Below are 15444 nucleotides of genomic sequence, written 5' to 3' on the forward strand. Positions count from 1 at the left end.
AAATAGGATGTTTCCCTATTCCTTGGAAACCTGTGGTAAATCCTAAATACAAGTCCCTGGGGCTGCTCAAAGAGAGCAGTACATGACCGTTGGTGCCCACCATAGGGCAGTAAGAATTGGGCTGGTTTTTAAAATGGAGGCCCCATTGGTTAAAGAGTAGCACGTGTCGTATGGCTGACCTGAGAGAAACTGAGTTCATGTGAAGTGCTTGACAATAAGCGCTCCGCTCTTCCGTTTCTGGTTCCTCCATTAATGCCAGGGACCAGCACCTTTTAGATCCCACCCCCTGTTCCTGGGTCCAAGTGTCAACAGAGCACCTGCTTTGCATGCAGAAGATTCCAGGTTCAACTCCTGGCACCTCCAGTTTAAATGGGTCTCGGGTAGCAGAGGGTAGGAATAATTGGGGATCTTGAGGAATGGTTGCTCGTCAGCAACAAGACCTTTGCCTGAACGTGGATGCTGAAACGTTTTCTCCTCCGAAGTGGCCACTGTGGCAAGTAAGGCTGAAAGAGAAGGATGGGAGGGACCAACAAAAAGGGAACTCTCAAGGTGTACTACAAGATGATCTCACAGGGCAAGTCTGCTGCCAGTCTCGGTAGACAATCCTGAGCTAGATGGACCGGTGGTCTGACTCAGTATATGGCAGCTTCCTATGTTCCAAAACACACATGGTTTTCGAGAGGAGAGCTGGTCTTGGGGTCTCAAGCATGACTTGTCCCCTTAGCTAAACAGGGTCCACCCTGGTTGCATATGAATGGGAGACTAGCAGTGTGAGCACTGGAAGAGATTTCCCTCAGGGGATGGAGTCGTTCTGGGAAGAGCGGAAGGCTCCAAGCTCCCTCCCTGGAAGCATCTCCAAGATAGAGCTTGAGAGAGATTCCTGCCTGCAACCTGGGAGAAGCCACTGCCAATCTGTGAAGACAATACTGAGCTAGATAGACCAAGGGTCTGACTCAGTATATGGCAGCTTCCTATGTTCCTAATCACAGATATGTGTGTGCCGACATTTGGATGCAGGTACCACACAATGTGTGAACAGGACCGGCATCTCCAGCACAGACTCACAGTGGTGCCCTCCCTACTTCTCTGAAGAGGGACAAATTCTAGGGGGAGCAGCCGTACCTGGATTCTGGCTTCCTTTGGAACTGAGGGAGGCTTTGCTTACGGTCACTTTGTTGCCATTGGTGCATTTAAGAGTACAGTCATCCCTTGCCAATGACAAGTTTCCGATTGCGGTTTTTAAGTATACATGACTGGGAAATTGTGGCAGGTCTCACCAGCCACGACCCAAGTATCCGTGGTTTGGCGAGATGTTTTGGCAATTTTGCAGGGTTTTTGTGATTTCCAGGGGTTCCTCTTCACTCCTCTTACAAACTGAGTGGTGTAGTGGTTAGAGTGCAGGAGCAGGACGACCCGAGTTCAAATCTCCATGCAACTCAGCCTAACCTGTCTCATAGGGTTAAAACAAAGGCATGAATATAGAGGGCCGCCCTAGACCTGCTTCCTCAGTGAGGGCCTGCGTCTTGCCAAGCCTTCCTGCCCCGCCCCTTAACTTTTAAGCCCGCCCCCTTCTGGCGGCCAGGGCGCGCGATCAAGCCCTGCAGCTGACCCCGGCTGCGTCTACCCGTCCACCTTCCGTGTCCTCGCGTCACCTGGCCCCCGCTTCCTGTGATTGGCTCCATCGACTGTTCGTCATGCTTTGCTCGCTCCCGCTCACATTTCCTGAGGAAGGCCGCTTCTCGGCGGCACCGCCTCCCTTGGAGGATTCCTCCGTTTAATTGGTCCGCTTGGCTGCTTATTTCATCTTTAGCCAATTGCTACCAGAATACCGACGCCTTATCCCCGCCTCCACCTCAGTAATTCGTAGCAGAAAGATTGATTGGTTCATAGCAAGACCGACTGTTCTCTCTCTATGTGTGGGTCAAATAATTTTTTTTTAAAAAAAGTTCCCGCCCCGAAGCGCTTATTGGCCATTCTAGAGCCGTTTGATTGGCTAGGCGTCCTATGTCCAAAGTTGGTGCAACCAATCGATTGATGGAGGCCCGCCCTTTCCCTTTCCCCTTCCCTTCGGCGCACTGAAATCTAGGTGAAGGTTGCGTGAGGTGAGGAAGTCTCGCGGGGTCTCGCGGGCAAAAACCCGGACGTGGGGGCGGGGCCTATGGAGGACAGCGAGGCTTCCTGATTGGCTGGTGGGAGGAATCTTCTTTCTTCCCTCCTCCTCCTCCTCTCGGCCCTTTGCTTTCATCTTCCTAGAGAAGCCAGGCGCCGCTTGTGGGCGGGGCCGCGCCTGGCGATTGGGTGGCACGGCTTTCGAAGTGACGGTTTCCCATTGGCTGGGAAGAGGAGCAGCGAGTCAGCGATTGGTCAGGCCCTCGGCAGGCAAGCCGGCCGGCTGGGGAGGGTGGTGCGCGCGAGTCAAGCGGGGCGCGCGCGCGCGGTATGGGAAGGCGGAGGGGGGGGAAAAGAGCGACGCGAAGGCCGGGCCCCGGACGCGCGCATGCGCGTGCCCGCCACTCTCTCGCTCTGCGCTCCGCTCTGGGGCTCCCGTGAGGAAGAGGAAGGCGAGGAGGAGGAGCAGTGGGGGTATCGGCCGGTCCGGCGGCCCTGAGGCGACGACGGAGGAAGACGAGGAGGAGGCGGCGGCTGCCGGAGGAGGAGGAGGAGGAGGCGGCGAGGGGGGGCGCGCCGGCCAGGCCTGAGGAGGGACCCCCCCGCCCGACCTCCCCCCTCCCTCCCACCCGGAGGGAAGAAAGAAGATCCCCCTGAGAGAGGAGGAGGAGGAAGGCCCCGCCCCCCCCCCGAGAGAGGAGGAGACGCTGCTGCTGCTGCTGCTGCTGCCTCTGCCGCCCACCCCACAGCATTCTGGCAGGCTGGGGGGCCGCCACTGACTGACAGAAGGAAGGAAGGGAAGCCCCACCCCCTGGCACGCGCCCCCCCCCGCGCCAATTCCCACTTCTTTCTTCTCTTTGCTCTCTTGCATCTTCCTTTTTTTCTCGCCACCTGTCCCCCCTTCTCCTTCTTCTTGGTCCCCTTTTCTCTCTCTCTCTCTCTCCTCCCTGCCACTTTCTCCTACTCTTTTCCTCCTTTCTACTGCCTTTCGTTCTCCCCCTTCTCCCTCCCCACTTCGCCCCCTTCCTGCCACTTTCCCCATCTCCTCCTCCTTTCTTTCAGCCACCTTCTGCCTTGCCACTTTCTTTTCTCCACTCTGCATCTTTTTCTTTCTTTTCCCCTCTCGCAATTTATCACTGCTGCTTTCCAAAAGGAAATTTCGCTCAACCTGTTCAGTTTCTCCTGGAGCTTTTCTTTTTAACACTTCTCATCTCTTCCCCCCCCCACTTAAAAAGCCTTGCTGCATTCTTCCTCCTTAGTTTTGTCATCTGTCATTTCAATATCTGTCACCTTTTAAGGGCGGGGAATCCTCTTTCCATTTCTTCCTTTTTTCCTCTTTTTGCTGCTTGATTATTTCATAACTGTTGATACACATCCACAGAGACCAGTCTTGAATTCTTTTAAAGAACCAAACTTTTTATTTTCTTATCCCTCCTTACTGATATCTCTTTTTGTTTAAATTTTCTTCCATCCTCTCCCATTTTTCTTCCTCTTTAAATTATTTTTGTGTGTGTATGTGTTTTTGTGTTCACATTTTCTCTCTGTGTCCATTTTCTGTCTGTGTCCATTTCCTTTCTTAATTTCCCACATCTCAGTTGTCTCGTTTTGGCTTTCCCCCCTTAATTTATGTCCTTTCTCTTCTTTCTTCATTCTGTTCTTTTCCCATAATTCTCTAACTTGTTTGTTCTTCCCAAATATTATCTAAATTGTTTCTCTCCCACATTCCCTCTTCCTACATAATTCTTCACACTGCCTGATTTTCTTCTCACTTCATTTTTTCTCCATTCGTTTATCCACAAGCTAGTTCACTCAACTCTTATTTTCTCCCTTCTTTCTCACAGTCATTTTATCTCTTGTCTTTCATAATTTCTGCTGCTTTTTTTCATTTCTGCATGTTGTTGTTTTATTTCTGTTTTGTCATCCTTACTTGTTCCCTTTTACCCTTATCCTCACTATCTCATTTTGGGTATAGTTCACTGACACTTCCTCCCTTCCATCTCTTTTCATCCCCCTTTTTAACTTTTTGGGCCCATTGTAATTCTCCTCTCCTTACTTTCCTTTGATCTAGTGAGCTTCTCTCCCTGCCCTTCTGGTGCAAGTTGCTCATATCCACCCAGATTTAATATTTGAGGTGGATGGATGTATACACAGCACAGAGAGTAGAGTTGTAGAAGGCCTTGAGGGATCTTCCTCCCCGCTTTGAAGAGAGAAACAAAAAGGATGTGGGGATGGAAGGGGTGGGCTTGTCAGTACTCCTAACATTTTCTAGGGGGGTGAATACACATCTTTTTTCTGGGGGGGAGGGGGATTGATTTAAATTTCAAGACTGGCACAGAAGAAGTGGACCGAGGATGGCGTTTTAGGACCCATTGCACCTGCCATCTTGGGGGGAAGGGGGTTTCTCGCATGCTCACGCACACACACACACACACACAAGCCTCCATTTTTCTTGACTTGATGAAGACATAAAGGCCTGTTGAGCTCCATGTTTTTGAAGGTGGGCAACTTGCTTGTGGAAGCGTAGCAAACTTCATTTCCCCCACCCCCCCACCCCGTGGCCAAATGACAGCTTGACCCAGTTGTTCTCTCTCCTGAGGGCATCACCTTGGATGTCTCTTTGTAGTGCCACAGCCAGCGCAAAAATGATGGCAGCTTACAATGGTGGGACATCTGCAGCCGCAGCAGGTCACCACCACCACCATCACCACCACCTTCCTCACCTCCCTCCTCCTCACCTCCATCACCACCACCACCCCCAACACCACTTGCACCCGGGCTCAGCAGCTGCGGTGCATCCCGTGCAGCAGCATGCTTCTTCAGCGGCAGCGGCAGCTGCGGCCGCGGCGGCCGCTGCAGCCATGCTGAACCCAGGGCAGCAGCAGCCATATTTCCCATCACCGGCACCAGGCCAGGCCCCTGGACCAGCGGCCGCGGCCCCAGCTCAGGTTCAAGCCGCCGCTGCTGCTGCAGTGAAAGCGCACCATCATCAGCACTCACATCACCCACAACAGCAACTGGATATTGAACCAGACAGGCCGATTGGATATGGGGCCTTTGGTGTTGTCTGGTAAGTATAGGGAGCACACTAGCCTTGTACTCTGGCTTCCCAAGCCTCGTCGTGTCCCTCTTCTCACCAATCAGGCTGGAAGACCTGAACGCCGCTTTTCAACAGGTTCCTGCCCAGATCCACAGCAGGGAACTTGTAAGGTATACAGTATACACAGGGCTGTGTTGGGAAGGTATTGTGATCCGGAAGGCCGCAACAAGTGTGTATTTAGTAGCATTGGCCCTAATGTGGCAGGTAGTGGGCATGTTCTTATTTTGCAGTATTCTTATCTTGTCATACAAACCTTGGTTAATTTTTTTTAAAAAATGGTTGTCCTAGAAATCCTCCACTGTCTGCTGGATTCCTTGGGGGATTTTTCTTTAGGGATTTTGCATACACATCTCCTCTAAACTTATTTCTCCAAGTGTGAGGGCTAGAAACTTTATATGAAGTGGAAGCTGGTGTTCTTGAAGCGAAGCTCGTGGGATGTGCCTTCCAACCCTGTGCAGTAGGAAGTTGCCTTGACTCACTTTACTTGGTATCTGCAGTCGGTAAATCACAAACTAAGTCGAGTTGGATTATGCCCGACGTCATAACCTTGAGACAAATGCAACATGCTTGTACTTTCCCAAAACATTCTGCTGTGGCTTTTATTGCCCCCCCCTTTTTTAAAAGAGGTCATCAAAGGCTGGGCTTTAAATCAAAATGTCAATTCCTTTGCAATAATAGAATTTTGCTCATGTGTATGAGGAGTTGCAAAAGGGTGAAAGCTGAAGTAATTTCTGGATTTAGTGACTGGAGAGAGTTGGAATTAGTTTCTTTTGGACTCTGGCCCTGGCAGGTGGCTAGATTCTGCATTTCCCCTGCAGTAGCACGTAATGTACTGTATTTCCTAAAGCAGTGATCTCAGTACTTTGCACCTTGCTCAAGTGGATTGTTCCATCTTGCATTACTTTGGCACCTTCTTGCCTTCTGAGCTCTGTGATCCAGTCCTTCTGTAAGGCATGTATATGTGTTAATGATTCTTCACATAGTCCTGTTTAAGAATGACTGCACATTTTTAAGTTAGGAGGGCCAACACTCCCCAAATATCTTGGTGGTTAAAGCAGAATATTAACCAAATACCTTTTAGACTTAACAGGAATAACCCAAACAGACTTTTAAAATGGCATATGCATATTGCATTTGCTTCCTGCATTGCGATATAAAGCCAAGTGTGTTCTCGAATGCTGTAGCTCCCTGAACATGAGAGTTGCTAAATGGGTAAGGGGATTGCTTTTCATTGGCTCCAGTAAAAAGCTCTCTCCTCTTTGTATCGTATTTTCTGGTACTAGCAGGTTAACAATTCTTGATTCAGCAGAAACACTCCTTTTGTCCTTTAAGAAATGCTTTGCTAGCTTCAGCTGTCATGCTGTAGCTTTCACTGTGCTGGACTAAAACCATGGCATCTCTTAATGCTGTGATTCACTGGATTAATATGTGCTGTAATCAAGTGCTCTAGAGCAGAGTGATTTTGACTACTAAGGCACGGTTGGGTTTGGGTAAGTGAAAAGTATTGTGCAGATGTCTTGCTTAAACAGGTTTCAACAGAAAAACATAATTTAGGAACATCTGAGGGCCTAGAATAGATAAATGTTTTTTAGTTTGTGAATGCTTTCAGGTCAAAGATGATTTGTCAAGTGCATTTCTCTGTCTTGTACCACTTCATGGTTAAGGGAAGAATTTAAAACTGAGACTTACACCTGTCTTTCGTCCCTTGTCTGGGCTGTAATTTATTGCAGGCTGTGACTGAGATTCTTTTCAAGTGGTCTTATACGTTGGCTTTCTAGATGGATGTTCTTTGTGGCCTCTTCCATCAGCTGGGAAAGATGGTGGCATTCGTTCAGTGAAAATTGTTTTGACAAGATGGAAATAGAGAGGGGAACTGGCATGGTCTTCACAGTGGCAGCAGCGGAAAATAAAATGTTTTCTTGGATATGCAAAGCAAGTCACTTTTCTTATGACGTTGATAGAATAATGTGAAAAATAGAAGCCTTCATTAGCAGTGGGATCCTAAGCATGTGGACTCAGAAGGAAATTACACTCAGCTGAACGGGGCCCTCGTCCTTCTAAGAGTGCTTTGGGTAACTGCTAACTGAGCAAAGAGGCACCTTTTTAAAATTGGTGACTCTTCTTTGAGCAAGGGGAGAGCAACTGGCCCTATCCATCCCCAACACATCATCCTTCCAGTGGCTGTTGCTGGTGTCTGCCTTTTGCTTCTCTTCAGATTGTGAGCCCTTTGGGGACAGGGATCCATCTTCTTTATTTTTATTTCTCTCTGTAAATTGCTTTGGGAACTCTTGTGGAAAAGCGATATATAAATATACGTCTTCATTGCCGTAGCAGTTTTACTACGACAACTACAAGTATTTATATACTGCTGTTCAACAAAAGTTCTCAAAGTAGTTTACACAGAAAAAAATGGCAAAGATGCTTTAGGCTGAGACTCTATAAACATGCTTACTAGGGATAAGTTCCATAGACCACAGTGGAACTTTCTTCCTGTACTGGATTGCAGTGACAACTTAAGTTGCAGCCAACAGTTATTCCAAGTGCAGGGAACTGTCTTCTGCTTACTTTAATTCCCAGGTTATCTCAGCACTACCTACTCCTCCGTGCATCCAGTGCTTGAAAAGGTAGTACTGCTTGCACCTAGTTTTCGTAAAGCTGTGTCTGAACTGCTGTTTGTTCAGGAATGGAGACTGCATAATGGAAGGCTCGCTCATGGAAAAGCATTCCTGAGATATCTGGGTTTTCTGGAAAAATTTGAATTGGAAAATTTTTCTGTGGGTGGGGGAACAAACCATGCAAATCTCATTTGCATAAAACTTGCATTGTTTTTCTCAGTTTTCAAAACTATATTATACAAATGTTTTGGATGCTCTAAATAGATTATGGTCTGATTTCTCATGATATTTGACCTATTTATACAGTTTAAAAAACAACAACCCCCTCTGTACTATACTAATTTCTCACATTGTATTTTCAAATAGCCAAGCAGTTGAACTAAAATATTTGATTGGAGAAGGGGAATCAGTAAAGACTCTTCATGTGCTTTGATTGTTATGCTGAAGCAAATTCAAACCGTTACGTGGAAAGATTTGTATTATTGGAATACTCAAATCGCTAAAACACATGTAACCTCTCACACACTTTCTAGGTATAATCATCTGAAAAACATTAATTACAACTTTGAAATTACTGAACTTGCATTGACATCCATTCATTGCTAGTGAACTTTATGAACCAGTGCTGGACATTTGGACTAGCATTGTGCACGTTCAGCAGGGCTTGTTCCAGACTGCTGCTGCAGTTTCGCTGGAGAAGGGAATGTCACTTGAGGGGCAGTTTTTGCCAGTCTTCTCTTCTCTCCATTAGTCACCAAAATATGTTCCTGATGGTCATGGAACCATCGGGGACTTATTTTGGTGGTCCACAGTGGGCTTGAGAGGGAAGAGAAGATTGGTGGAAGTCATCCCTTTCCCTGCTCAAGCGACAGTCCAGCAGTAGCCTGGAGCTTGCATTTCTGCATGTGTGCCGTGCTAGTTCAGATGCCAGCCAATGAAATCTAGAAATGGAAATCTTCCTCCGAAAAAATAAAAACTTTGAGGAATTTTTCTGGAAAATATTCTGGGAAACCTTCCAACCCATGTCTCTGACAGATGGTTGAGAGTCCCCAAGTCTGGAGCCAGTCTTGCTTTGAAGAAGTCGAAAGAGGATTAGAAGCTTATAAAACATGTCAATTATTTTTCAAAACACACTGAGCCACCTTAAAATCTAGTGTAAACACTGCAAGGGAAAACGTTTTGACTTTCTTAAGAAAGTTACAGAACTTCCCTGTTGTTTGACTGGGTATCTGTTGGGAGATATCTGGATCTTGGATATCTGTTTGGGAGAGGTGGCTGTGTGCTGGCGGCGGGTGTATTAGCACCACTGCCTTTTAGGTTGTAGCTGAAATGGATGTAGCTCATCAGTCCTGAGTGGTTACAGCATGATGCCTAGGCAAGCCTTTGTGGCCAATCTGCTGTTGCTAGTCAAATGTCCACGTGTCCCTGTGTTCTCTAGCTCTTTCCTTGGCTTTACAGGATGACTTGGCCATCAGCAGCAAATATCACTTCCCTTTTGGCCACATGTGGATTTGGAGGCAGGGGTAGTCTCCATCCTAGTATGGAACTGGCAATGGATTAAGAGAGAGAAATCAGCCACATGGTCTGTGTGATCAGCTTGCAGCAACAGCAAGCAGGTGCAGTGCTATCACCAGGGTCGTCGTCAACTTGCTTGACTAGGGTTCAGTTTAATGGGTTAGGAATCCCAAGGCTGAGTCACTTGCTTAAGCGGAGAGCTCTGATGTGCATGTCTTTGAAAGTGTCCCTGGCAGCCTGCCCTGAATGCCCTGTTCTTTGTAAATTCTGATCTCTAACCAAGACAAGCCTGGTTTTGATTGCTCCTGGATTGCAGAGAGCTTCTGGAAAGCATGGTCCCCAAAAGTGCTTGTACTTGAGAGGCATGCTTGAGTTTGGTAGAGAAAAATACCTATGGTGCTTCTGAATCTCTTCCAAGGTGCTTCAGCACAGGAGCGGGTGATAAGCTTCTGACTGATGGAGTTGCAAAAGGAGAGCGTGGGGATCACAGAATAAGGATATTCTGTTTAGCAGCTTGCAGAAGGTGACATGTCTAGGTGCCCTTGGCTACAGCAGTTTGCTGCTCCACCTCCAGGATGGGGTATATTTGTAAATATTATTTGAATAAAAGTAAAACATGCTTTTCAATTCCATAAATATACCAAGCAGTACAATTTTATGTACTCAGTTACACATAATGCATTTTATGTTCTTAAAGTAGTAAAGTTTAGATCTGATTTGGAAATACTGGATGTGTTTTAATTTCCCCTTCCCTTGTTGGGGGTGAGAGGAGAACCCCCTTCCCCCATTCCATGGCTTAATGCTCCATTATGGAACTAATGCTTATTAACCACCCAGGCTTTTAATTAGGCTTTTAATTAGATTTACAGATTTTAACTAATGTTTTAATTTTGTTTGAATTTGTGCTGTTTTATTGTAAACTGCCCAGAGACGTACATTTTGGGTGGGGTCTAAATATGTTAAATAAATAAAATTAATCTGAAATGAGAAATTAGAAGTTTTTTGTTTTTTAAAAAAGCTTAAATAGAAAACAACAACCCGACAATTGCATATACATATCTCCTTTTTCACGCTCCCCCCCCCCACCTCTGATCAGGACAGAAGGTCATAATGTTCCAGTTGTTGTAAACATAGTCAAGCACTGGATATGTAGAGCACATACAAAGTGTATTGCAAGTTTGAAGCAGATGATAGGGGTTCACACGAGCAGAGGCAAATCATGTTGGGGACTGTGGAAGTATTATGCAGGGCCTGTATGCACCCCTTTTATCTCTCTTCTGTTTTAATGTGCAGGCTATGTTTACATGCACCTGTGTGCACCTTGCTTAAGTCCTACAAGGACCACGTTCAGTAAAACTAAGTGGAGTATTGTACAGTTCTGTCAACTTCTTTTCTGCTTTGCATTTGCTGCTTCCAAGTGTGTGTTGGAATGGGACACCATGAAGAGCTCCTAAGGAATCCATCCTTTCTGTAGATGGCTTTGGGGATGGTGGAGAAAAGCTGGACTCTGGTGTTTTCCTAGGAGCAAAAGGGAATGAACTTGAAGCAGTTCAAACTGTTGAACAGGCCTTTTGACTCTCTTTACTTTTGCTCAACAAATGGAGCCCCGGCAGAAACACAGAGCACAGATCTGTTTAGGAAAACTCTTGCTAATCACAGTAGAACAAATACTTAAACCTGGAATGTCTGAGAGATTCAAACAAACTTTACCACACTTGCTGGGAACTAGAATTCAGTGTGTTGCCCAATATAGCAATGTTAATTCTGGTTGTAAAATCGCAGAGCAAGCTTATTAAAGTGTAGAAACCCAACCAGATAGTTGAATGATTAGAAGCCTGGCTTGTTTAAAGCTTGAGAAGTGGCTTTGTCAGGTGTCTAAAATTACTTTGCTGAATGTTGAAACATTTTATAGGAAGCTATTTTCTTGTAGTACTAAGTAGAAATAGGCTTCAGGAGGGGAGGGTAATGGTGGTGAAATGGGCATAAGACTAGCTACTTCTCCTGGGAACTGAGCGGTAGAATGACTTGGATGATGGGCGAGGAAGTTGCAGCTCTGAATAGCTACTTACAGTGTCTAGGTCAGTGGTTCTGAACCAGGGTTCCTCCAGATGTTGCTGAACTAAAACTCCCATCATCCCCAGCCAAAATACATTGTAGCTGGGAATGATGGGGGTTGTAGTTCAGCAACATACGGAGGAACCCTGGTTGGAAACCACTGGCCTAGATAGTCAAGATTGCACTAATTTTACTAAAATGGACTGTGGTGTTTAAAAAAAGGAAAATCTGTTTCCAAAATAGAAATCAAAGTATTCAGATTTTAAAAAGACGAATGGTTCTTGATTTTCAAGCAGTCTCCCACCTCTACCTAGAAATTGACAGGCCAGAGTAAGGCAAGACTTCTAACAGCAGGACTATGATTTATACTTTTATTTCCCCAACCTTCAGTTATATGATCTTGCTTGCTTAATCTTGGAAGGGGTGTGTGGAGTTAATCTTGAGGCTGTGACAGTTTCCAGTTGGGTCACACTGAGACAGTCATTTACTGGCTTCATGGCATTAGCATCTCAGCATCTTGGGTTGGGGGAAAGAACCCTGGAGAATCCCCAGCTGCAATAGCTGCTAAACGTGGTTAGTCTGACCAGTGTGTTCTCTAATTTTTTCCATCTGTGTGCGGAATGAATTTTGTTCTGGTCGGCAGTATCCAGGCAGCGTGTGCGCACCATGTGCATTCAGAGTGGGGCCTTCCTGATTCAACCTGAGTGTGATCTAAAATGAACTGAGCGGACATCAGAAAACATGTGAGCACATGCATGCCTTTGAGGGAACACTGATTCGTTTACTGATGGGTTCCTCTAGTTGGGACAACTGATTGTTAAGCATAGAGAATAAACCAATATTATGGAAAGAACAGATTGATTGGGGCATATGTACTGAGCAACCTGTTCGAGAATGATCGCTTAACTTCACATTTGGCCCAGAAATACCATCCTGAACCAAGACATCAGTGGCAGTAGATGCAGTTAGATATGCCTACACAAACCTTTTTTGGAACACACTTCTGCAATATATACTCTTTCAAACACCAGACATGTTTTTGGAAGGCAGGCAGACAAGCCTATGGAGTACCACTTTAGAACGAAGTAGTTCGTTTGAGTTTCTGTCTGCAGAACGCCTCTGTTTGTATGATACTGTAGTGGGTTCTTTTGTTTGGTACATTTTAGTACAGATGAGCAGTGATTTCCTGACTGAGTATGTCAGCTTGATCCCTCTGTTGCTTGGAGGGAAACCACAGGGGTGCCTGAGGCAAAACGCCTCACCGAGCACGTGACAGAGCCCTGCATATAGGGAACCTAATCCTGATGGCTGCGCTTTTAAGCATTATTAGTGCTTAACTGTGAGGCGGCTCTGGTAGTCCGAAAGGAATGCCCTGTTTAAATTCCTTCGGGGTTGTAACTTCAATTAGTATCGCGTGCAAGCACTGCTCAGGCGCCTGTCTACCACGCATTGACCTAATTGGAAAGCCGCACTTGCCTGTGTGTAAGTTTCCACTTAATGAAAAATGGAAGCTGTTTTTCTTGTGCAGAAATTGATGTTTTTTCCTTAGCCTTGTTGGATAAAACAGGTTGTAAGCATGTTAATGAGAACAAAATAAAATTCTAGCCGGCTGGGAAAGTCTTCATTGCACATCTTAATCCTAGGCAGAATTGCTTCAGAGCTGGGCATCTCTTTGTGGCCAAAGAAGATGCATTGTGAGAGGACCGTGATTGGAATGCCCCGTGTCATCTTCCTTTTTAAAGAGCAGCCATATTGGTGGATCAAGGTGGTGGTGGGGGTTTGATCCTTTGCTCCCACGACTTGAATCTGCCCCCCTTTGAACCTGCTATAAGGTATGCAGTGAAATTGTACTCAAAGAGAGTCAATTAATGGCAAAGAACCCTGGAGACTCCCCATGCTAAACATGGTTATTTATTTTTCTATGAGAAAGAAAAAGCATTGCCACTTTTGAACTTGGGTGCTGGAGAAGACACTTGAGGAGACCATGGACAGCCAGGAAAACAAACCCATGGATCACATAGAACAAATCAATCCAGAATTGTCACTCAAGCACAAATGACCAGGATCAAACTATCATATTTTGGATACTTGATGTGAAGACCCAGTTCCCTTGAGAAGTCCATAATGCTGGGGAAAGTTGAAGGCAAGAGAAGAAGAGGATGACCAGCAGCAAGGTGGACGGACTCGATGATGACAGCAATGAATGCACCACTGAGATACCTCAAAGGCCAAGTTGAAGAAGATCATCCTGGAGATAATCTGTCTATGTGGTTGCTCAGAGTCGACACCGACTTGACAGCACTTAATCAATCAATCAGTCAATAAAACAACTTTGCAAACTTCTGTTGAAAAGCGGCATATAAATAGTAGTAGTAGTACTAGAGTCCCTCTGCAACTAGTAGCCAATTGGCGATAGGATTGAGGCTGTGGCCACAGGAAGGAGTTTGGACCACCTCCTGGCCGCCCATGGCCTTGCTCCAAACGGACCTCCCAGGTTTGCTGGTGTGAGTTCCAGTCATGGGAACATCCACAACTCCCTGTCTGGCCTTATCGCTGAGAACAGTTTTTAGGCTCCCGCCCTGCAGAGGACTGAGGACATAATTTCTAGGGCCCCCAGCCCCTGTACCTTCCCCTCCCTGGTGGATTTTAAGACGGATAGAGTGCTTGAAGGACCAGTACTGAATTGTTTGGGTGCTTATGGGTAAGGGGCAACCAGCATTACTTATTAGATTGACTGAAAACTGCTTGATGGTATCCCAGAGTGCTCTGCTGCCTTTACTTCTGCCAGCTCTCACTGGCTGCCGTGCAGTCATAGGGTAAGTTGCTAAACCACACAAACGCTTTATGCAAAAGTGTAGCTTGAGTTGTAGGCCCTTAAGGATTGAGGAATATTAGCCACACAAAAGGTCCCATCTTTCTCCCCCTCCCCTCCCCTTTTCAGGGGATGTAGACAAGTCTCTTCCAATGAGTCAGTGTTTGAAAAATGTACAGGTCAGTCTCATGACTAACCTGATGGTTTTGTTCTAGTACAGCCTTTGCAGGTCTTGATAGTGTTTGTGTCTGTGTAATTTTATGTTGGCAGTACACACAGAAGCAAGACCGAATCCAATATTTGTTTCAGCTCTTCTCTGCAAATGTTATAGCTGAACAGCTTGTAACTAGATGGGGAACCAAAATTAGCTTTTCATGAGGTATTTATATTTCAAATGTGATATTTTTCTTTTGAGTTCATTCTCCCCCTTTCGCTCTCCCCCCTCCCCACTTGGCTGTGGACATGCTTTCCAATAGCACTACTGAAGTCAGCCTCTTCCTTCCCTGTTGACAACCCTGAGCAAGCATTTCAATTCAGATAAGGCTTTGGGACTCAGGTTTGAGATGTAAGGCCTGGAAGAATTAGGAGAAAAACCGTGTTCGAACATAACAGCCCTGCTGGATCGAGCCCAGCATCCTGTTTCCCACAGTGGCCCACCAGATGCTTCTGAGAAACCCACAGGCAAGAGGGGAGGGCAGGCCCTCTCTCCTGCCCTTGCTCCCCTGTAACTGGTATTCAGAGGCATCTTGTCTCTGCGGCTGGAGGTGGCCTATAGCCACCAGACTAGTAGTATTTGGGGCCGAGTAACTCAACCTGACGTGCCACTTGATTTGAGAGATGTTAGCACCAAATGGCCTTATGAAATTTAATGATCCAAGTCAACTCAACGGTAGCTTCCGAATGGTGTGCAAGGAAGAGTCGAGACTCAGTAGGGGATTTAGTGTGGCAGTGCTCGGGTGGATTCCGCTCCTCATCTATCTCAGGCTGAAAATGTGGGGAAAGGTTTGCTTTACAGATTAGGTTAAATACATATAAGGCCAGAGAATCAATCGGGAGAGCTCTGGATTCTAATTTAAAATGCCGTAGTACATGAAAGAGTAAATATAGTAAATGCTAGGCTGTGACATTAGTAAGTCACTTTAAGCTAGTGCTGTGTGTATCATCTAGTTCTTGGTTCTTGTGCCCCTGTAATTCCATTGTCTAAACTCGTTTTCCATAAATAAGCCATTGTTCCAACCATA

At 46.1% G+C, this 15444-nt stretch overlaps 1 protein-coding gene across 2 annotated transcripts in view; it reads left to right on the top strand.

Moving 5' to 3' along the window:
* The first annotated feature begins 2393 nt into the window (after positions 1–2393).
* The window catches only part of NLK (nemo like kinase), a 54686-nt gene continuing 41635 nt past the window's right edge, over positions 2394–15444 (top strand). Inside the window, exon 1 of one of the 2 annotated variants that reach the window (XM_053275185.1) lies at positions 2394–5176. In XM_053275185.1, the coding sequence (XP_053131160.1) occupies positions 4719–5176 (458 nt within the window). In that variant the 5' untranslated portion in view covers positions 2394–4718. The remainder of the gene's footprint in view (positions 5177–15444) is intronic. The other variant, XM_053275184.1, reaches the window with a different exon arrangement.

This window comes from Hemicordylus capensis, chromosome 12 (assembly GCF_027244095.1).
Source record: "Hemicordylus capensis ecotype Gifberg chromosome 12, rHemCap1.1.pri, whole genome shotgun sequence".
Classification (NCBI taxonomy): domain Eukaryota; kingdom Metazoa; phylum Chordata; class Lepidosauria; order Squamata; family Cordylidae; genus Hemicordylus; species Hemicordylus capensis.